This window comes from Schistocerca cancellata, chromosome 2 (assembly GCF_023864275.1).
Source record: "Schistocerca cancellata isolate TAMUIC-IGC-003103 chromosome 2, iqSchCanc2.1, whole genome shotgun sequence".
NCBI classification, from domain to species: Eukaryota; Metazoa; Arthropoda; class Insecta; order Orthoptera; family Acrididae; genus Schistocerca; species Schistocerca cancellata.
Window position 1 is genome coordinate 809,870,256 of NC_064627.1, and position 24,908 is coordinate 809,895,163.

A 24,908-nucleotide genomic window follows, 5' to 3' on the forward strand; every position below is an offset into this window, starting at 1 on the left:
AACCTGGGAATTTTTTCATCCGGGAGAAAACCGGGAAAAACCCAGGAATTGTTTAGAATTCCGGGAATTTTTCATTGTTTTAGTTTTGAGTTAAATTTTTGCCATTTTGTCTGGTAAGAACCAATACTCTAACAAAGGATATTATTGTATCCCGTTACTGCAGAATAATACTGCAGCAACAAAACATGAACGGGAGAAAAATGAAAAACGAAAATAAAACTTAAGTTGCAAAGGAAATGTGCTGTATACAACAACAAAACAGTGCTCATACAGGCGCCTGCCAACAGTAAAGTATGTCAAAGGCTTTAGGAACACTATGCAGTGCTTTATAACAACAAACTGCCTCCGATGAGCGTGACGTGACAACTGTTTAGATTCGTTTGAGCATTTGCAGGCGGGCTCTTGCGCATGTGCAGTTGAGTCGCGTATGAGTAGTACCTTCTCCCGCTTCTGGTTACGGAAGTGTGGCTGGGTGCCACTACTTAATATTGACCCTGTTTGGAAATATCGAAGATCCGGGGCTGATGTACAGAGCAGTCTGAGTTGTGGTGGGGAGGTGGGTCGTCTCCACGTGACCTGTGTTCACGTTCAGTGATTTTGTTGTTTCCTCTTCGTTTATTGCTCTCACATTAAATGATAACAAAATTGATTTTTGTGGCCGGGAGCTATCAAATGAATTAAAATACGTTCGCATAATTACGGCAGACTAAAATATGTTAATAGTTTCAGATTTTATTCCCACCTTTGACAGTCAAGCATTAACCACCTTACAGAACAATTAAGTTATTTTTTCTGGTTTACTAAAGAGATTTGGCTTTTATTAATCCTTTCTACTGAGGCAGTCAATTTATTTGAAATGAAGTGTTTAATTTCACACTATTGGCTAGTTTCAACTGTTCGCTGCATTTCAAGTGCACGTATGGCATTATGCTGTAATAAAGAACCAAACATGAGTACTGGTACGCCAAGAAAATTTACACACGGATGCACATTTTAAGCCGAATTACGCATTTTAGTATGGTTCGCGAAATCCCGACGCTCTTGGAGTATCCTTTGGTGTCTTGTTTCTTTAATGACATAATGTAAGATCTTTTAATGTTTTACACGTACGAACATATGGGCTTCCTGCGTCATCATAGCTGCGCAAGTGCGGTGACGCCAGGTATCTGGCGCTTTCTTGCAAGTGCTGTAACGAACCCATTTCTAACAGGTCGCGGGAAAAGATTGCGAATGGTGGTTTGAAAAGCGTTACATTCAAAGCAGATTTCCTTTTACGCAAGATGAACTATGTGCGATAATGTACGATGAATTTCTTAAATCACAAAGTGTTTGACTCTCATTTAAAAATCAACTCTTTGAGGAAGACCAATTAGAAGAATTTCGAGCCCAGATGATGAGACTTGCGTTGTTATTAAAAATTTTACTGGCACATTTGTGTGATGTATCTTAAAGTGTATCACGCGTAAAAAAGATCAACATTATATGTGGAAGCTTAGCTTCTCTTCCAACTTATTAATCTTCGAGACCAATATTATATGTGAATGCTATGTATATTAATTTAAGCCATTAACTTTTCTTATTTGTGTATTCGCGCTACTTAAGTGTGATCTTGCTATTGGCTGACTACATCACGTGTCCTATTGCTGTCATCAGCTGGCGAGATCACGTGAATGAGCTATGACGCTTACAAAAGTGCATCGCATAATGGTTCAAATGGCTCTGAGCACTATGGGACTTAACTGCTGAAGTCATCAGTCCCCTAGAACTTAGAATTACTTAAACCTAACTAACCTAAGGACATTACACACATCCATGCCCAAGGCAGGATTCGAACCTGCGACCGTAGCGGTCGCACATCGCAATCTCGATTTCAGTGCTTCAAGAAAGTGACATACGTTGTTTGGTGGAATTCAAATTTATACCTTCATAATACGAAAATATGCAGCGTACATGTTGCTGCACATCAAAGGTATTTCAAAACGTGTTTTTCCCCCTGAGTTTCATTTTCTAAAGTGCCGGGAAATTCTAAGTCGGTATATAAAACCATAAACATTCAAATGGTTGATGACTTTTACAGAGCCGAGGAAGAGTATACTGTCACGTAACACGGAAAAAGTGTATTTTCACCCGGGAGAAAGTGTATTTTTAACCAGGAAATCCGCGAATTTTTTTTCCTTGTCCGCGTATACACCCTGTGTATCTCAATCAACATTTTAAAAACAGAAGACCTGATGACTGAACAACACTTCCTGGTCATGGGTGCTCTCCTCAGATGTGCAGCTGAACACATCAGCTGCGTGGTTATCTGAGCCTCTGATATGGTGAAGCTTGAAGCGAAAGGCAGATATATGGATTACCCATCTCCATCCCACCAATGTTTTTTTGGCAGCCCAAATCCCAGCTCAAGGCTGGCTGTCTGTCTCTAGGTCAAATTCTCTATGTTGAATATAAAATTAAAATTTTCAAGAGCCAACAAAACAGCCAGAGCCTTGCACTCATACACCAAATACTTAAACTCAGGTCCCACCAATGTTCACAAGGTAGGAGCAACAGGTCATCTCCGACCTGCGTCTTCCAGTAAAAGGACTGCGGCCACCTTGGTGTTACATGTGCCAGTCTGGAGAATGAATCTCTTCCCAAAATTAGGTATGACTAATACTGGTGGTTTACTTGGAGCTATCTTAATCACCTCAAATGCGTCCTGCTGGCGCTCTACTCAAACAAATTCGCATCCCGTCATACGAAGATCATTAAGGGGGCAGCCAACTGAGCGAAATTAAGGACAAACTTCTGAAAGTAGTTGTCCGCCCCAATAAATCGGGTGACTCCCTTTTTTTTCCCTCCGAGGTGGAAATTACCTAAGGTCAGAAGTACGTTCTTGATCGATTCTGATTCCATCTTTAGAAACCAGATGTCCCAAAAAGGAAATTGCTGTAATGGACTTGAAATCTTCACCCAAAGGTATCTGATGATAAGCCTGATTTAAATCAAGCACAGAAAAATAGGAGGCATCAGTAAACCAAGTAAAGCAGATATAGAGATCCAGAAGGGAAATTGATTCCAATACAACTTTTCCATTGAGGAACCTATAATTAACAACTGGTCTGTAATCTTTGCCCTGTCCCTTAGGCACAAAAAATATAGGTGAGGCATATGGAGAAGTTGAAGGTCTAATTACTCCATCGCAAAGATTGATCTCAATCTTTTGCTTTAAAATCTTAATTTTAGATGGTGACAGACGATAAGCAGCCTGGCAAATGGGAACGTCATCCACTAAACAGATATTATATTGAATCTTGTCAGCACCCCCAACTTATCCGAAGTGATTGGGAAACACACTTGAAAGATCCCTTAACTGAATAGCCTGAGGTTCACTAAGATGACCGAGATCCGCTAAGTCTGCAAGGTATTAATATTATAGTCAGTAGCAGAACACGAAAAGAAGGCTATCTTCTCTGGGGGATGCAACCTAAAGAAGAAGGTGTTACTGGCGGAATCGAGGACCAATCCAGTATGATCGATAAAATCACATCCGAGCAATAAGGTCACAGATAATTTCTTCACTACTAACCGGCGAAGAAAAACTGAGAATCGACAGGCTCACTCTCACCTCACCTACCAGTGGTAACTTCTGCATTTTGGCAACACAAGGCGGCTGGAGTGGCCGAGCAGATCTAGGCGCTGCTATCTGGAACCGCGCGATCTCTATGGTTGCAGGTTCGAATCCTGCCTCAGGCATGTATGTGTTTGATGTCCTTAGGTTAGTTAGGTTTAAGTAGTTCTGAGTTCTAGGGGACTGATGACCTCAGAAGTTAAGTCCCATAGTGCTCAGAGCCATTTGAACCATTTTTTTGGCAACATGACTTCTCTGGGGGGGGGGGTCAGAGGCCATCTTACACAGGTGTAGAAACTCAAGGTACCAATCACAATAAAATGAAGAAACAGAACTTCTGGAGTCAGGCAGACCGCACATTGGTTCTCTATTAATTTGGGCAATACATAAGGAAGAAGCTGTTTAATACAAGCACTATTACATACACAAAATCCAGCAGGCCTTTTCACTCGAGCAATTACTCATTTACGATGGCATCAGCTGTTGGGCCTAGGTCCGCGTTCAACCGGGTTATTCCACACCAAGTGATCCTGGGAACCACATGGGAAACAGGATTTACTAGATGATAATTTAACAGCTGACCCATGATAGTTGTCACTATAATAAGAAAAACAGATGGCCTATCCTCACTTCGTTTACACTGCTCATTAGCAGATGTAAATGCTTCCATAGAGGCTACCGAATAATTGATTTGAGCAAAGGTGCCTGGATTCTGAGTGAAGACGAGCCATGATTGATGCGCAGAACTTTTGCCCTCTACGATGTTGGAAACACAGTCCTGTTCGGTGACGTTCATACCAAAGCCAAGACAGCAGTATGGACACACTCAATGCATTGAAACAAGGTTTCATCTGAAGCCTGTACTTGCCAATAATACAGGCGATAAAGTCCGTTACTAATACATGATGGCAACTTCCTTTCAGTTTTATGGGTCCTAAGCTGCCACAGATTTCCCCACTCTCACACTACACCTGATTGCAACTCAGTTAACAAACCATTAGATAAAGGATAAAGGAGAGAAAGAATGATTAAATGTGGGGCCTGTAAGGTGTTAGCATGTAATTGAAACTGCACGGTCTACCATAACACTTAACAAAACATGAACGGGAGAAAAATGAAAAACGAAAATAAAACTTAAGTTGCAAAGGAAATGTGCTGTATACAACAACAAAACAATGCTCATACAGGCGCCTGCCAACAGTAAAGTATGTCAAAGGCTTTAGGAACACTATGCAATGCTGTATAACAACAAACTGCCTCCGATGAGCGTGACGTGACAACTGTTTAGATTCATTCGAGCATTTGCGGGCGGGCTTTTGCGCATGCGCAGTTGAGTCGCGTATGAGTAGTACCTTCTCCCGCTTCTGGTTACGGAAGTGTGGCTGGGTGCCACTACTTAATATTGCCCCTGTTTGGAAATATCGTAGATCCAGGGCTGATGTACAGAGCAGTCCGAGTTGTGGTGGGGAGGTGGGTCGTCTCCACGTGACCTGTGTTTACGTTCAGTGATTTTGTTGTTTCCTCTTCGTTTATTGCTTGGTTCAGCACGTCAACTGCTATTTCGGTGATACCATTTAACAAATGCCAAATAGGATTTGGCAATTTAGCAAAAGTATCCGAGATGGATCCCCCAAGAGCTTGGGCTTCAGCCTTTCTAACTTGGAACTGGTCAGCTAAAACACTCCCTTCCCCACTCTGCCCTTCATTCTCTAAATTTAATGCACCCTTCCTAATTTGTAATTCCTTAATCCTTGCACTTAGCTGTTTTGCAACACCTCCCTGCTGATCGCTTGAGTTCACAGTTGGCTAGATCGACAAGACAGTTATCGAAATGTCACAGCTGGGTTGAAACACTACGCACCTGCTCACAGGTTGTTGGTTACCCTCTAAGAATTTAATGTTTTAAAATAATTCGTCCAGAGCTAAAGAAATGATGGAAATAGTGGCACCTATCTCACTGACCATTTCAGATGAAATGTGGTGAGGCTTACCCAGTGTCGCACGCGACCCTACTTCCAGCCCTGAAACACCCTCCTCAGTAGGTGTACGATGAATACACAGTTCATATTGAAGATGTTCATATTTGAGATAACCTGCGTGTGCACAGCTCCTTGCCTCGACACTGGCCATGGTTCTCTGAAACAAACCGAAATCAGTTATAAACATTACATTTGAACTGGACAACTGATGTTAACAGAGGTAGACAATTTCCCTCCTCCCTGAACATAAATGTCCCAATTGTTCAACCACGATTGCACTTAGAGAACTGTTCCAATAAAGTTGTATGCTCTAGAAAATAAGTTTTGCAAAAAGGAAAGGTGTAAAAGAGAACTACTCAAAGGGAGCTGTAAATTCCTCCAGGAAGGAATATAAATAACAACTCATGAAGATCTTACCATTAGCTGGAGGTCATAACAAACAAACTTAAAGGGCCGGATTATAATAACTCTAGAATGCACACCAGTTTCTAAAACATAGTGAAAAAAATAATAAAATTCAGAAACAGATTTTTCTCTTGCACAAAACAAGTTTTGAAAAAACAAAATTAGAAAAAAATAGAAAATTAATAATCCTCTGATATAGTTATACATGAAAGCTGAGCACTTTACAAAGCCAGAACAAAATTAACCATGCCAAATTTTTAAAGAGAATGCTGGCCAGCAGATTAATACAAGTCACTTCCAAAAACACAGAGAGCAGATAGGGCAATAAATTGGTCCTAGAGTCACATAGAGTCAAATAAAAAAGGCATGTATGTTGAATTAATGAAAATAAACACAAACATCTGCCCAAATGGCTTGCAGACCAGGAAATCAGTGCACAGAGCTGAATAACAAAATATGCACCGCATAGATGAACCGAACCTTTTGCCTTCTATCCAGTCCTGGCAAAGAAGAGTGAACGACGACTCAGAAAATATGTTGTGGCTATCCACACCGCATGTCCATCGCTCCAAGCACACTACTGGCCTTGGTGTGTCAGATGAGTGTTTTGTCAGTTTTGTGTAGACTAACTGCATTTTCCTGGTATCATACCAATCATTCCATTTCATATTGACAAACTGACTGATTCTAAGTGTGACAGTATTGATAGATACTCCAGAAAGCTCATTTTAGTTTAATAGAGAAGAGGTTTATGGAGTGTATGTCTAGTTGAATTTGAACTCCTCAGTTTGTTTTGTACTTGGAAAGATTACTGTTGTATGTTGGCTTAATTGTTTTAAATTTAAAAAAGAAAAAAAAATTAAACTCTTCATCAGTTGTAAGTACACAGATAAAATCTCATGCACCAGTAGTCAAGTCTATTGTCTAGTTCACAGCTATGAAGATTGTGACCTTACGAAAACATTTAATGGATTTTTAGTGAATTGAGAAGATAGTAAATTAGAAAAGAAAGCAAGGAAACGCATGGCAAGACATGAGGAACTAATCATTTTGGCCTCACTTAAACAGTTCCACTTCACCCATTGTGTTACTACAGATGAGTATACAGGTGTGGCAATTAGGATAACTTTGCAGTGTTGTTGAATATTCTTCAAGATTGTTCAAGTGTCTGAAATCTAAATTGGAGCCATTGAAGATCTCTCATGTCATCCACAGTAATAAAATTGTAATACATTTCAAACAGTAAAATATTCATTAAAAAATTCATTAAGATGGACTCCTTATATAATCTCGTGGAAGTGTACTAGAATTGTAATTCTTCAGTCTAAAATTGTTGGTTTGGTCTGTAGGCTGCCATGATAAAAGAGACAAAAATATTTACAGAATGATGATTTCCATATTGTATGTGAAATACACTTGAGGATACATTATCCGCTTGTAAAGCTGAAAATAATTTGTTATGAAAAGCCCTGAGCAGGTCTACAGCAGCCTGTGATGATTGCCGTGTGTGTGTGTTTCCGAAGAAGGGACATGTGTGAAAGCTTAAATGTTTAGTAGCCTTTTCACTATGCCTGTCTGTGACTCAAGTGACTTCTATATGTGGTGTGTAGCAATATATTCTTTTAATATTATTATTATTATTATTATTCTGTTTTGGACTTTCCATTGTTTAAAAGAATTTTTATATTTTGATTCTAACCTATTTGCCTGGAGTTTGTCATATTAGTTACACAGTGTTGTTTTTCCCTGGCCCTGTTTTGCGTATTCATTAGTTCATTTTCAGTTTCTGTTTTCAGAATTGTATGGTTTCATTGTTGCATAAATTGTGTATGATATGCTCTCTTTTCAGTTCCAATTATTTTATTTCTTGTGGGCATGAATACGCTTTGCTACAATTCTGCAGCCTCACCTATCATCGATAGTCGATATAATTAATAATAATAATGTTTCTCACCAGTTGTTAGCACAAATGAGATTACATTATAAACAGAGGTGTCAATAACGTGATATTATTCTCTTTTACAGACAAAACAAACAAAACTGATGAGCAAGCCTTCAAATGCCCAAGAACCTGCTAGTAAGAGTCCACTTCCTTTCGTCCAGTGGTTCCAGAAGGAAAGGCCAGCAATGCAGGAAGAGTTCCCGGATATGAATTCCTCCGAGTTGACGAGAGAGGCTATGAAGCGATACAAGGAAGTGAGACAGAAACAAAAAGAACAACAACAAGAACAGGTGCAGCTTTCAAAGACACAAAGTTTTCCATTTCGCGCATCGTATGACACAAAAACATGAGGTTAAAACCCTCTGCTAGCAAATACAATAGATGTAATCCCTCAGACTTTCTTCGTAAATTGATTGTTTACAAGTTTTTGGGTTTTCATTAATAGCTGTTTATATTCCATCCAAACAGGAACCTAAAAGAAATCTGTGCTTGGCACCTGAAGTTGTTGAAATTTCCTGAAAGAAAAACAACAACCAGCAAATACAAAAACTTGTAAACCATACAAAAGATATCTTGCAATATCATCGTATGTTGAAAAAATGCATCTCAACAAAAGTAGAGTATTTGAATTTCATACCAGTTTCATTTTATACAGATGAACATTGATAAAAATGACGAACTGCAGGGTTGGATTCCTGACTGGAAATGGAAAATCAGACATGAAGTTCTCCATAACACATTCTGGAACGTGGCATGCTTCACTGTGCTATCTAGAGCTTATGTTTCCATAATTTAATTGCAAATTAAAGTAGATTCGGTGAAATTATTACCTGTTGTCTGCTTTATGTCTTTTTTTGTGTACTTGTCTCTACTGTAAACTGGTGCAAAGAAGTATTAGCAATCATTTTTGGCATATGCAGGGTGATTCAGCTGCCCTCCCCCTACTGACAGTGTTTTATGTAACTGACGTTGTTATATCTGTCAGTTGTCAACCATGCATGAGATTTTCACATTATATTACTTGTTACGTGAGAACTATCAGTCCTACAGAAAAAAATGAAAAGCACCTTTTTGTAGAAAATTTAATATAGTTAACTTTGTACCAGGATACATTTTTGCTAGAGGCCGTAGTTTTTGAGTTATTCAAGAAAAATGTACAAAAATGGCCTTCAAACACACCCCCACTCCCTCGCTCATTGCTCGTTAGTCAGGATCTCTAGGATGTTGAACACGGCACTCCCTCACTGTACAAAAATTTGTGGCTGGTGAATTATTTCCAACATTTGATATTTTTTGGTCTTCATTGACTGGTGTTTATGCCACCAGCTTAGTCGAGCACTTACAAATTGTAAAACAGACATTTGTGTAAATTTTACGTAACAATTTTGTGAATTTTAACAGCATAAAATAAACAGTTACATTGTTGTATTCGCCAGGCCATCTGATTACAAATCTATTGTGCTTGTAAGGATTAGGCTTGGATGGATTGAATTGTCACCGTAGTTAGTTTAAGTATAACATTTACAAAAGACATTTTTCTTTCAATACTCACAGGCACATGTTTCAGTTAATGATATTAGCGAAATAGCTGACTGTGCTGGTGGTGTAATAGCTCACTCAATAGAGTCCAAAAAACGGCAAATATCAGGAATAGTTTGTGTTTCGAAAATGTTTATGTGGTGATAGGAGGTAGTGCCACAAACAATGTACTAGAAATACTGACCGGTGAGGGATGAATGTAGAGGTGGGGGTGCATTTAAAGATCGCTTTTGCATGTTTTTCTTGAGTAACTCGAAAACCATGGCCTTCAGTGAAAACATATCCCAGTACAAAATTTAATTACATTAAATTTCATCCAAAAAGGTTCTGTTCATTTTTTCTACATTACTAATAGTTTGTGCTGGCGAACAAGAGGATATGGAACTCTTGTCGTGGTTTATGAAGACCAGACATAACATTGCGGGTTGCATAATATGACAACACTAGGGGCAGCTGAATCGCCCTGGAGGGGGAGGAGTCATAAATGATCTCAGCTTTATAAATTAGAGATACTTAAAACTTGAGCAATTACCACTTCTTTTCAGAACATTACTGACATTATTAAAGTAAACTGGATGCCTAGCTCTATTTCACAGCTTATCATACTCTGTCAATTTCAAAAATTGTCTTGTTAACTGGCAGGGCATAAAAATAACAGTTAATTCGGTGTCATCCAGCAGTTTGTCAGTATCAACAAAGCGTGGTGAGAGGTAAATGGTGTATTAAAAAAATCTTATTGTTGATCTGCCCTTTCATGAGTCCTTAGATACTCATTAAGAATGAAATAGTCATTATCAGTATTGCCTGGTGGGTATGTAAGTATTATCTTGCAGCATTAATTTAATTTCTGTATTATTCATTGTTTTTTGTATATGCTCTAAGAGGCAGAATTTTTGGAAGGAATGTCTTTCTTTTTGTTTCCTCCAGAATGGTGAATGTGTGCAGAAGTTAGGTTCCTTTGAGAACTGGTTTGAGGAAGAGAAGAGTAATTTGCAGAAGGAATTTCCAGGTGTGACACAACAAGAGTTAGCAACTGAGGGTCTTAAAAGATATCGAGACCTACTGCAGAAGAAGAGGAGGGAAGAAAAAGAAAAGGAGGTATAGTGTAGATTTTCTTCTCAGCAATATCGCCTATTATTTTCATTCTTTGTACTAAAAACAGGTAACCACTCCACTTGATACTGTATTCTGTACCAAGCACTTGGATTTGTTTGTGCTGTTACTGAAACTACTTTGGTATAAGTCAGTATGTAGCTTAGCATAAAATAGTGTCAATGTGTCAGATTGCTGAAAAATAAAGAGCAACAAATCATTAATAGGGGAAAAATAATAACAGATCAATAGAGGAAGCTTGAGGGAAAATAAAAGATACAGCAACACCATCTTTTGAGTAATTTTTGAGGACCCAACTTTTTGTAGGAGGGCGGTGGTGCTCATCATTAGGGGTTTCCCGAGGTGGAAAATTAACTGCTTTTTTTAAATATGTTGCACAATATTACTAGTTGTTGTAGTTGAGTTCTGCTTTCTTAAATTTCTGTCCATTGTCATTGGGGTAATAATTCTTATTCTTGGTTTGCTGCAAATGTAACTTTAGTAATTAGGGATTTTTTGCACATGGGAATGTGCAGTAAAACATTAAACTGTCAAGACTTTTAAGTTTGGCTACCTGTGTATTAATAAAACCAGAAATTACATCATCCTTCACAAACATTGCAGGCACTGATTCACGTCTGAATTGACACTAAACTGAACTAAGACTGGAATGAAACTTTTTTTATGTGATCACTCCCACACTATCTTAAATAGTTTTAAAAAAATTGCTTGTATTTTTTACATTATTGTGAACAGCAGGTTAATTAAGTCACAGTCATTAGTCAATGTCTTGTAAAAAGTTACACACATTGTCAGCTATTGCACATTAAATGATTTTTTTACAATTTAAAATATATTATGACCCCTCTATGAAATGGCTCGTGTATCGTTTGTCAACATTGTTTCATTTAATGTTTTAATTACAGAATAATTACTTCCAAGTGTTTTATTGTTAACATTTTTTGTGTTTGTTGTATCCCAGATAAACCATTTAGAGTGAGAAAACATTTAGGTGCGATTCTAGAACTATTGACATGACAACAGTTCTAGAACGTTCTGTAATTCGAGTAACAAAATTTAATCAGAAATTGAGAGTTATGGTGACATCAAACAGATTTGAAAATAAAGCCTGTATAGAAGGAAAAATACAAATAGCCAAAACAACATATCTACAGGATGTGCGAGAAAAATACGTGACTATGGCATCTAAAATGTCACTAGGCCTGGTATTGGTCATTTCAATAAGTGCTGTCCCATTCTGTCACATTACAAGCTGAATCAGATTCTGGAAATTAAATATGGCTTAGCATAAAAATAACTGCTCGTAGCAAACCGTAAAATACTGTTGAGGCACATTTATTGCGCCATTCAATAAGTGATGCAAATTTTTTCTGAAAGCAGATTGGTTTTATCCCGGATTCCAGTAAAACATATTATTCCCCACTCTTTTGGCTACAAAACTCTGTTTCTCAGCATAATCTCCATTTAATGCGATAGCCTTACAGCATCTTACTGGGAGGGCCTATATACTCACATGATTATCACCGAGAATTGGCAGCCCTGCAGCCAGGCGACTAGCGCGAGTTTTGGTGTTCTCGTAAAGTTAAATCATTTTAGATTATAAAACATAGAGTTTAGTACTGATTATGTGGTAAATAGGTGTATTAGTGTGCCTTTTTAAGTGTACTATTAAAGGTTTCATCGTTCTTTACGTAGTATGGCAGAAAATGTGAAAAGATCATACAGTCGTATTTTCTGTTTACGTTTTGCTGCAGCAGCAAATCTATAGAATTTCGTTTAGCTGTTCTTTGCTCTCTCCAGCAGTTTAACTGTAGCATACATCTTCACTATTTAATTCACATTTCTGGAAAGTAGCGTAAAGTTTAAGTTGTTCTTTCAGAAACTTTGCACTGTTGTTTTTGTTTACACACAGTTGCGTATAGGCCAAATTTGTGGAATCATATTTTCGTGTTTATCTGTAATTTAACTGACTTATTCTTAATACTACTATTACGTTTATCATGAGTGAAAAATGCTTGACTTGCCGTAGAATTGTTAGATCGGGGCTTTGGTGTGACGGGTGCTGTAGTTTTTTTCCATGTAGGTGACTGTAGTGGCATGGGAATAGGAGAAGTAAACGAGACTGATCAGTGGTTTTGTAGGATATGTAGTAGAGATAGGAAGATACTAGAACAGGAGGGGAAAATTGCCACCCTTCAGGCTGAGTTAGGCAAGGCCAGAGGAGATCTTGACAGGTTAAGGAGGGAGAAGGGTAAAGAGAGGTGGGAAGTGGCAACGGGCAGAGCAGGCCTAGAACGTGGAAAATAGATTAGACCTGTTGCTTCAGTTAGAAGCTGGTGAGCCTCAAGCAGTTGTAGGTGTAGAAAGGGCACAACTAACTTTCAGCAGCAAATTGAAAAGTAAGAATGTAGGGAAATCAGTAAAGAGAAAGAAAGTGTTGTTGTTAAGTAGTTCCTATGGAAGATGTGTTGGCCAACTTTTGCAGGATGAACCAGGTCTCCAGTTTTTTTAAACCTAGTGCTGGTCTGGAGCAGGTGACAGAGGATTTAGGATCACTTTGCAAAAATTACACTAAGGAAGACACTGTGGTTATAGTGGGTGGGCCAGGTAATAGTATTGACAGAGATCCTGCTGGATACAGTATAGAGTGTGACCTGGCAAAGATTGCTTCAGCATCGAAGCATACTAGTGTTGAGTTTGTATCTGTTCTTGGGTGCCATGACCGACCTCATTTGGACTCTTCCATCAAGAGAGTTAATTTGAAGTTGGCCTTCACCTCATATTTGTACTCTTCCATCAAGAGAGTTAATTTTAAGTTGGCCTTCACCTCAACAGGAAAGGGAAGGATAAACTGGCTCGGAAAATAGCAGGAAAGTTAAAGGGGGGAGACACTGTTATGACTGATAAAATACCAGTGGTTATAGGGTTCAGGAAAGACCCTCTTTTAGGGTAAGGGGGGACAGAAAGAAACCAAATTTTAAGAGAGGTTAGGGCTGAGACAAACCTTCAGTTTGAGAAAAAAAAACATAATTCTAACTTGTTACATCAGCATAAACAGCTATTGGTTAAGAATTTTCAACAATCAGCAGATATTTCAACTCTACCCAATTTTAACTCAGTCAGTGTGAAATGTCAACTATCTTTATTGCATCAAATGAAGAGGGACAAATAGCATCAATAGTAAATGATACGTTGGTGACAGATGTGTATAGTGCTGCAGAACTGTCACTGAAAAGATGGGGTTGTCAGGTTCTGTAGATGCTGCTATGGAATACCTCAGACCAGACATTTGAAGTAACTTCCATAATATGAATGTGACCCTCACTGCCCCAGGAGAAATAATGTCCATCATAAAATCTTTAAAATCAAAAACATCTAGTGGGTATGATGAAATATCAACAAAATTAATTAAAGAATGTGATTCTGAGTTAAGTAACATATTACTACAAAAAAAAAAAAAAAAAAAAAAAAAAAAAAAAAAAAAATTAAGCTATCTGTGTAACCAGTCGTTTATCAGTGGAATATTTCCTGAATGGTTGAAATGTGCTAAAGTTAAGCAACTGTTTAAGAAGGGAGATAAAGAAATAGCATCAAATTTATGTCCAATTTCACTTTTGATAGCATTCTCTAAAATTTTAGAAAAAAGTAATGTACAATTGACTTTATAACCATCTTATCTCAAATAACATACTGTCAGAGTCGCAGTTCGGATTTAAAGGGTTCTGATATTGAGAAGGCTATCTACACTTCCAGTGAAAATGTGCTTCATTCATTAGACAAAAAATGGCAGGCAACTGGTATATTTTGTGATCTGTTAAAGACATTTTACTGTGTAAATCACAGTATCCCTTTAAGTAAATTAGAATATTATTGTTTAACAGGAAATGCTGCAAAATGATTCAAATCTTATATCTCTGGAAGGAAACAAAGGGTGTTGTTAGGAAAGAGACATGTATTACGCTATCAAGCAACATCCGTCTGGGATATAATTACATGTGGGGGTCCCCACAAGGTTCCATTTTAGGGCCTTTACTTTTTCTTATGTGTATCAATGACCTTTCATCAGTAACATTACCAGTTGCCAAGTTCGTTTTGTTTGCCGATGATGCAAACATTGCAATAAATAGCAAATCAAGTGTAGTCTTAGAAAGATCGGCTAATAAAATATTTGTGGACATTAATCACTGGTTCCTAGCCAATTCCTTGTCACTAAACTTTGGGGGGGGGGGGGGGGGGGGACACTATATGCAGTTCAGTTTGTAAGGGGTGTCCCACAAGTATATGCCTAACATATGATGACAAGCAGATAGAAGAAGTAGACAGTGTTAAATTCTTGGGATTACAGCTTGATAATAAATTTGCCTGGGAAGAGCACACCACAGAACTGCTGAAGCGACTTAACAAATCTCTATTTGCAATGCGAATTGTGTCAGACATAGGGGATATAAAAATTAAAAAGCTGGTATACTATGCTTACTTTCATTCCATAATGTCATATGGGATTATTTTTTGGGTAATTCATCAAGCCAAGCTAAAGTTTTCCGGGCACAAAAATGTGCAATTAGAGTTATATGTGGTGTGAACTCAAGAACATCCTGAAGAGATCTGTTTAGGGAGCTAGGGATTCTAACTACTGGTTCCCAATATATTTATTCCTTAATGAAATTTGTCATTAATAATATATCACTTTTTCAAACCAATAGCTCAATTCATGGAATCAGTACTAGAAGTAAGAATAATCTTCACAAGGATTTAAAGTCACTTACTCTTGTACAAAAAGGTGTGAATTATTCAGGAACACACATTTTCAATAACTTGCCAGCAGCCGTAAAAAGCTTAACTACCAGTGAAATTCAATTTGAACAGAAGACTAGAGGATTTATTGGTGGCCAACTCCTTCTACTCCATTGATGAATTTATCAGTAGAACCAACTAATTTGTGTGTGTGTGTGTGTGTGTGTGTGTGTGTGTGTGTGTGTGTGTGTGTAAACAACTTCTGCACCATTTCAGTGCAGTAATGTGTTCATTGTAAATAAGTATTGTAGTAGTTCTATTACATATTTATTAACTTGTAAATAAAGAAAACTTTTTTTATTTTAAATTCAGTGTATTAGGGTTTGTAAAATGATTCTTTCATACGGGGTTTATTAAAAAAAATGACAGTCATTCCATTTGGGACCTGTGGGAGGTACATTAGCTTATTTGTTTCAGTTGTAAATATTTGTCATTTATTATTGTTTTTCTGACATATTCTACATCCTGGAGGACCACCTCACTACGGATCAATAGGAATGAAAGTAAATCTAATCTAATCTTTACTCAATTGACATTGGAGTCAACGTCTTGTTGCATCAATAACCTCCCCATCATCCACATACTGTTTCCCATGGAGTGTATTCTTCCTTGGGCAAAACAGATAGAAGGTGTGAGATCGAGGCTGCAGGGTCCAGTGAAGTTTTGTGACTCCTCTTGGGTGCACAGACTTGAGAGACCTTGCATTGTCATAAAGAAAGATAAGTTCATTTGCATTTTGTGTGATGATGAACACGCTTCTTCAATTTCTTGAGGGTTGCACAATTCACTTCAGAGTTGATTGTTGCATCATGAGGGAGGACATCAAACACAATAACTTCTTTGGGATCCCAGAAGACCAGCTGAGTGTGCAACTTTGAACTTTTTCTTCGTAAGTGAGGTAGTGTGGCACCATTCCATGGATTGCCATTTTGTTTCATCACCTGAGATGATATTTGGCAAACATTGTCACGATCAGCCCCATAACATACAAGCAGTTCTGCACAGTTCTGTTAGGCAATGAGAAACCCGGCAGGCACACACCTTTGAGTAGCCCAACTGGTGGACGAGTGTTAGCACAACCAACAGAGACATCTAGTTGTGTGATGAGGTATTTGATTGTGATGCATTGATCACCTGGAATGAGAGTGCCCACATATTCTAACATTACAAGAGTCACAGCTGTGTGCGGCTGGCTGGCATGTGGGAGATTGGACAGCTATGCACAACTTTGTTGTGATGATGACAGGCACAACACCCAATGACTCGCCGCGCTTCTGTTCACTGCCTGGTCTCCATAGACATTCTGCAAGTGCCTATGATTATCTGCAATACTCTGATTTTCTGCCAAAAGAAACTCAGCGACAACTCTCTGCTTGGAATGTATGTCCATTACAGACCATTTTGAAGACTATGTATAGCACTGCCACCTATCAGAACTTCACGAAACTGTAGGGACTGAGGCAGGAATATTCCATGAGTCCCACAGAAAATTCCTCATTTTTAACTGAAATTTGCCAAGGCGGGAAAAAAATTGTGTTGCATTACTTATTGGATGCCTCTTGTATAATCACAAATTGGTAGCTTCATTTAAAAGCAACCAGAAAGAAGAAGAAATTTTATTCTGCAAAGACATTATTCATGTAATGGTACTGGGTGAGCATGACTACAAAAAAAATTAAGGAAAAAATCATTCATTACTGTCTTTGTTTCTTCCTTTGTGTGCTCTAGCTGGTTGATGCTAGCAAGAACGACTTGCTCATACTGAAGTATAAAACGTAACACCTGATGGTATCAAATCCTTGCACAGCTGTACCAAAACTTCTGCAGGTGAATCTTCTTCATTTTCGTCGTCGTCCCTGCGACTACCATTATAACATATTTTGACATGTTTATTCCAGGAGTATCATATGCTTAACTTAGATCTTTTTGCACTTAGTTGTGGAAAGGCACATAAGGACAACTAAGTGCCTCTACTATTGGAGGATTTGTTACCTTTACTGCGTAAATTATCACATATCGCCAGGACTTCCCATTACCTCACTCACTTCCATTTACAATGCGGGAGTCAGGATGTTGTCATAAGAAAGAAAAAGAGAAAAGAAACAAAAGAAAGAAAGAAAATTGTAAAATGTCTGACGTGCTGAATCATCAGGAAAGGCATTCCATTCTTCTTCAGAAGATAGTCTTTTTCTACTGCAATCGATGATGTACTACAGCAAAATCAATGTGCTGAATCACACTATATCAGGAAACAACAAGTGTCTGTAGCCCTTAAAAAGTTAATTTTCATTCTTTACTTTCTCTCGAGGAATGACTTCTGCCTAATAACAATTCTTATTTTGCTTTCACAGAATCAACTGTGATCAGATTTAGAGGCTGCAGACAACTGGTGCAGATGGCAGGAAGGAATACCACAACAATGTTCATGAGAGATGTGGGTAGTTTTATATGCTGAACTCATCTGTTAGTGAGAGCAGCCTTTCTCATTTTGTTCCCATCTTGACATTTAATCTTGTAAGAAACCTCATACAAAATAAATGCAGTTGAAGTGCAGGATAGTGTTTTCCTGTTCATAAAATACCTCATAGTTTTCAACTTTCCATTACCATTGCTATTAATACAGCAGTGTTGTCATTCCCTCGTTGTTCTTTTCACCATGCTGACATTTTCCTCCTTAACAATGTACATGTTTTAAGGATATCAACTGGAAAAGATAGAGTTTCATCTGAATGTCACTGTTTATGGAATTACATGTTCTTACAGCAGCGTCAAAGCATCTTTTCTTGAATGTTCTTCACTTACTATGACACAGATTCACTTTATCTACATGTTCAGGTAAGAGAACTTGTAACATTTTTTTAAAACTCACCCAGCGAATTGTTCAATACACAGAATCTTCTGTCGTAATTCAAGTGCTTTCTAAGCTGTTCTTTCACAATACATTTCCATCTGTAGAACTGATGGGAGTATCAGATCATGCAGTGCTACCCAAGTGCTCAATAATGTGCTGAGAATAGGCTTGAGCAGTCTTATTAACACAAAATAGCAGAAGGGAAAGAATCAATTGCTATAGGTGACTTGTCAAAATACAGCAAGAAAAGAACAGAATAAACATATTTAATGAGTTACAACTCCATGGAGCGAGTGATAAACATCAACACAGTGCTCCAAGTGGCTATTGATGCCATTCATTTGTCACCACACTGTCATGCAGCTTGCGCCACAACTACATCTCTTAATACCACAAACAGAGCTAATACGTGCAACCGCAGCAGTCGACATGTGTAGCGGTCCCTACAGGAGTCCCCATGGTGAAAATGGAGCATATTCTCTGCATTGACTTGTTGTGGCAATGGGGCTGGAAGGCAGGGTGTCATATCTATCTCATGTGTAGCTCTTGACCACAAGGTGGGTTATGCCTGCTTGAAAATGTGAATGGGCTTCACTCTGCTAAGAGACACGGTGGCCTGGTTTCCATTCACTGTGGTAACCATTGCGTGCGTGTGTGCGCACTAATGCGCACATCTCTGCACAGGTTGTGTTGGGATCCAGATAGGGTGTTTGCAGTGGTGGCTTGATTCAGTCTGTACATAACATGATGTGCAAACAGCTGTCAAGGTTTGTAGGTTTCATGTGGTTTACATGTTCCCGTAACTTGCAAAGGAACTGTGGTTGTTCATCTGTTTCTGACAGTAGGCTGGCACCAACTAACTCTCCTGGCAGACACAAAGTCTCACCATAAACCAATTCCGCTGCCGAGGACTCTATATGTGGTCGGTACATGGCTCAAAGGCCTAGCAGGACAGTGGGCAGTGCAGATATCCAGGGCATCCCGTGGCATGTTAGCACAGCCTTCAGTGTCCAAAGCCAACATTCCACCAAGCTGTTGCTGGCCAGATGATAAGTGGTCGTCTTGTGATGGATGTTGCCACAGAACTTCATCAACTGTGCAAACAAGTCTGAACCGAACTTTCGGCCTCTGTCGGTAGTGATATGGAACAGACAGCTGAACCTCGCCAGCCAGATCAATGTGAAAGTGGTGGCTAGTGCGTCTGTGTAGATGTTGTCTGTAGCTGCTGCGTTCAGGTCATCATGTATACTGCCAAGCATTGTGAATATATAATGTGGGCCGTCTGGCAGAGGAAGTAGTCCTACCATCTCAAGTTGAATGTGGGTGAAGTGTGAAGAAGCATCCGAGAACTATCTGATCAGGGAATGAACTTGGCAAGTGACTTTGCAAAGTTGGCAATGCTGGCAAGTTCTCATCCACTCGTGGCAGTTTCTTCCTGTCCATGGCGACACAAACTGCTGAGATACTTGCTTGAATATTGTTCAGACTCCACGATGACAAAGATTATGTAAGGCCTCAAACAATAGTCAGCAAAATGCAACAGGGACAAAAGATGGTGATCTGTCATGTGATGCCTTACAATATAATTTCATATTCTTGCTGGGCTTGTCAACTAGCTATAACTTGAGTTCTGAAGTGTCATTGTGCAATAAGGTATGCCGTTTGGGATCTTCTTGTTGCGGCTTGGCAAGCACCATCATGTTCACAGGCTGTGGGACACTGGCCACTTGAGAGAGAATCCACATCACATAAGTGATGCCTGATATTGGTGCATGCCCATACTGTACTGGCTAATGAATTCCAATTGGGTTTATTGCCATGGGGAACAAGTGTTGCTGTTTTCCCTGGTGGCGTTTGCTAAGGTCTAGCAGTTGGTGTATATCACGAACCCTCTCACCTCAACCTCAACCTCAACCTACAGTCAGACGTACTTGATTGCTTGGTATATGGTTTAACGTTCCCAATTGTATGTACTCCATCTTTACTGGGAAGGTGATAGCTTGTGCGAAAAATTAGCCAGAAGCTGCCATGCCTTGTCCAACCATTGGTGGAAGTCTGCACCAATGGCTGGTTTATTGGCATCTACCATTACTGCCATTGGAGCTTGGGGCATGTCAGCACTGCTGCTTGCGGTACCTCGTTTGGCTGCTTTAAAAGCCTCATTTGTCCCCTTGGTCCAATGTACAGCAGAACTGCTCTTAACTTTGGAACCAGTCTGTTGTTCTACAGTGCGTGGTAAATGCCTGCATTAAAAATTGAGCTCTCCTAAGTATCTGTGTAGATCTGTTATTGTAGACTGTTTAGGTATTTGCAATATGGCTTCAACATTCTCAATGAATGGTAATGTGCCTGCTGAAGCTATTCGATGACCCAGGAATTCAACTTCTGGTTGTCCAGGCATGCATTTCACCTTGTTCAGTACCGCGCTGTACTTCTTAAAACACTCAAAAACTTCTCAGGTGCTGATGATGTTGATCTGTGGACAGTGAGTACACTAACATGTTGTCCAATTAGGCAAAACAAAAGGTTAATGTGTGCAAGACAAAGTCTGTAAACCATTGCCAGGTTTGTGCATCATTACGTAGGCCAATCTCATAAGCTTACTCACATACAACCCAGATGGTGTAGTAATTTCGGTCTTCAGAATGTCCTCAGTTGCCATATGTTCTTGAATGCGGAATGAGTTGGTTGATGTTCGTAAGAAGCTGGAAATCACCCTGGCTACTGTGTCAAACAAGTGGCAGCTGCTGCATGTTGTTGTGTTGGAAGCACTCCCGAGAGTCATGTACCTGTGGTACTGGTGCCAAGGGTACCTCGAGTATTATTTGCTCCTGTGGATCCTGTCTCCTTTGTAGAAAGTACGGTATCTGTCATTATTCATCCACTTGACTGCAAGTGACATTTCAGTGGTAAATCTGGGCACCCTGTGCAGGGTGGATGGGGACCAAGAAGGACTCAGGGTGTTGTGCTGATCCCCCTAACTGACAAGTTTGAGGTGCTGTCTTTCACTGAAACTGAGCCAGTGGAGCTCACTTCACCTGTTTTGAGGAAACCTTTTTTGTCCAGTGTCATGAGGAGGCAAATGCTAAAGGTTAGGTATCTATGATTTGTCGGAAGTTTAAACATATGGTGGATGAAAAGGTACCTCTTTAGAAAGTTGCAGCAGGGGGCAGGAATGCACACAAGGTGCACTCAGTGTGTATGCTTGGGGGCCTAATTCAACATGTTGAAGAGGCTATTCCAGCAGCTGTTGAGGGAACAGGATGCAACCAACTACAGAGTGTGGCTGGAACAAATTATGCCAGTTGTCTGGGCCCTGAGGTCATACTTGGTCACTCCAGTGACTGGCAGATAAGGTTCAGAAGATCAGTCTTACACACATGGAGTTTCGATGAAGCTCACAATTTGCAGCATTGTCCCCAGAATTTATCATGGCCCTTTGGTTCTGAATCTAGTGGAAGGATTGAACCACAGACTTTGAAATTCTGCGACAAGCTAGACTTCAACTTCCTGGACTTGGGCCGTAGTGTTGAGAATTGTAGGGGCCCCCTAAATGGGTCACGTGTGCACTACACATCAGAGGCTGCTACTCAGCTAGCTGACTGTATGTGGAGTGCACACAGGGTAGTGGTTGTTGTTGTTGTTGTTGTTGTTGTTGTTGTTTTCTTTTGGATTAGGCGACTCTCCATCCAATCAAAATAATGATAGCTATAAGAAACCCAGTTGTATAAGCGTAAGATAAAAAGAAATACCTCCCACAGGTGGGAGTATTAAAATCCTATTGGTTAACTGCTGAAGCACTCACAACAAAGTGCCAGAGTTTAAAATGCTCCTGAAAATCAGTGTAGCTCTCATAATACTAGGTACGGAAAGCTGATTGAAACCTGAAATTGATAGCAGTGAGAGTTCCCAGGAAGATTCAATTGTATATTGAAAGGAATGGGAAATGGAGGTGGCGTATTTGTTGCAGCAGACAAGAAACACAGATCCACCACAATAGAAATTAAAGCTGCATGTGAGATTGTGTGGGCAAAAGTTAGAATCACGGATGGGCATAAAATGATAATTGGTCCTTCTATCGCCCACCAGATTCATCTCCTGATGTAACCGAAAACTTCAGACAAAACCTCAATTCCCCAGTCATACTTTAATCATTGGTGGAGACTTTAATCGTCCAACAACCAAGTTCACACTTTTGTTATTGGTGGCTGTGATAAGACATGAAACATTACTAAATGCGTTCTCTGAAAACTACGTAGAGTACATAGTTTGGAACGCCATTCACAATGGAAATACAGCAAAGAGCCAAATAAACTGGTACACCTACCTAATATTGTGTAGGGCCCCTGCCGGCACACGTAAGTGCTGCAACACAATGTGGCATGGACTCAACTAATGTCTGAAGTAGTGGTGGAGGGAATTGACACCATGAATCCTGCAGGGCTGTTCATAAATCTGTAAGAGTACGAGGGTGTGGAGATCTCTTCTGAACAGCATGTTGCAAGGCATCCCAGACATGCTCAATAATGAAACTTCCTGGCAGATTAAAACTGTGTGCCCGACCGCGACTCGAACTCGGGACCTTTGCCTTTCGCGGGCAAGTGCTCTACCAACTGAGCTACCGAAGCACGACTCACGCCCGGTACTCACAGCTTTACTTCTGCCAGTACCTCGTCTCCTACCTTCCAAACTTTACAGAAGCTCTCCTGCGAACCTTGCAGAACTAGCACTCCTGAAAGAAAGGATATTGCGGAGACATGGCTTAGCCACAGCCTGGGGGATGTTTCCAGAATGAGATTTTCACTCTGCAGCGGAGTGTGCGCTGATATGAAACTTCTGCTGCAGAGTGAAAATCTCATTCTGGAAACATCCCCCAGGCTGTGGCTAAGCCATGTCTCCGCAATATCCTTTCTTTCAGGAGTGCTAGTTCTGCAAGGTTCGCAGGAGAGCTTCTGTAAAGTTTGGAAGGTAGGAGACGAGGTACTGGCAGAAGTAAAGCTGTGAGTACCGGGCGTGAGTCGTGCTTCGGTAGCTCAGTTGGTAGAGCACTTGCCCGCGAAAGGCAAAGGTCCCGAGTTCGAGTCGCGGTCGGGCACACAGTTTTAATCTGCCAGGAAGTTTCATATCAGCGCACACTCCGCTGCAGAGTGGAAATCTCATTCTGGATGCTCAATAATGTTCATGTCTGGGGAGTTTAGTAGCCAGCGGAAGTGTTTAAACTCTTAAGAGTGTTCCTGGAGCCACTCTGTAGCTATGTTGGGGGGGGGGGGGGGGGTCCATGGATTCATGAGGCTGTCTCCATACCTGTACACATCCATCTGCTCGATGCAATTTGAAGCGAGACTTCTCTGACCAGGCAACATGTTTTCAGTCACCAACAGTCCAATGTCGGTGTTGACAGGCCCAGACGAGGTGAAACACTTTCTGTCGTACAGTCAACAAGGGTACACGAGTGGGCCTTCGAGTCCAAAAGCCCATATCGATGATGTTTCATTGAATGGTTCACAAGCTGACACTCGTTGATGGTCCAGGATTGAAATCTGGAGCAGTTTGCAGAAGGGTTGCACTTCTGTCACCTTGAATGATTCTCTTCATTCTTCGTTGGTCCCGTTCTTGCAGGATCGTTTCCGACCGCAGTGAAGTTGGAGATTTGACGTTTTACCGGATTCCTGATATTCATGGTACACTCATGAAATAGTGGTACAGGAAAATCCCCACTTCCTGCCTACTTCTGAGATGCTGTGTCCCATGACTCTATAACACCATGTTCAAACTCACTTAAGTCGTGATAACATGCCATTGTAGCAACAGTAACTGATCTAACAACTGTGCCATACACTTGTTGCCTTATATAAGCATTACCGACCATAGCCCCGTATTACATCTGTTTACATACCTCTGTATTTTAACACGCATACCTGTACTAGTTTCTTTGGCACTTCAGTGTATGTTGGATTTAATGGCAACAAACAGATCTGATGTCTTTTTGGATGTCCACAGTGACCATGATGTGGTTGTGGCAACAATGATTACCAAAGAACAAAGGACATCTAAGACAAGCAGAAAGATATATATGTTCAGAAAACTTCGTAAAAATCAGTAGTGTCATATCTCAATGAGGAACTTGAAACCTTCTCACAGGACAGGAGCTTGTAGAGGAACTATGGCTCAAGTTCAGAAGAATAATTGACCATGCACTGGAAAGATACGTATCCAGTAGAACATTTCATAATGGGAGAGACCCTCCGTAGTATACAGTCACTGTGAAGAAACTTTTAAAGAAACAGAGATTACTGCATACTAAGTGTAAAACAAAGCATAGGGTTATAGATAGACAGATGCTGTATGAAACGTGTTTATCTGTCAAGAGAGTAATGCATGAAGGTTCAGTGATTACCATAGCAGAATATTGTGAAGTGATCTTTCACAGAACCCAAAGAAATTATGGTCATATGGAAAGGCTGTTGGAAGCACCAAAGGTAAGTGTCTAGTCTGTAGCGAATGAAGCAGGAACTGAAATTTAGGGTAGCAAACAAAAAGCTGAAATTCTTAACTCAGTTTTAGATTGTCACTTTGCAAACGAAAACTCAAGAGAATTGCCCCAATTGAATCCATGAACCATGGACCTTGCCACTGGTGGAGAGGCTTGTGTGCTCAGCGACACAGATAGCC

The 24,908-nt window shown here is 39.9% G+C and overlaps 1 protein-coding gene across 2 annotated transcripts in view; it reads left to right on the forward strand.

Annotated features, from left to right (window-relative positions):
• LOC126162679 (WD repeat and HMG-box DNA-binding protein 1) overlaps window positions 1-24,908 on the forward strand; it is a 169,611-nt gene that overhangs the window by 135,715 nt on the left and 8,988 nt on the right. For both annotated transcript variants that reach the window (XM_049919332.1, XM_049919331.1), the window contains exons 17-18: window positions 8,023-8,229; window positions 10,406-10,576. In XM_049919332.1, the coding sequence (XP_049775289.1) occupies window positions 8,023-8,229; window positions 10,406-10,576 (378 nt within the window). The remainder of the gene's footprint in view (window positions 1-8,022; window positions 8,230-10,405; window positions 10,577-24,908) is intronic.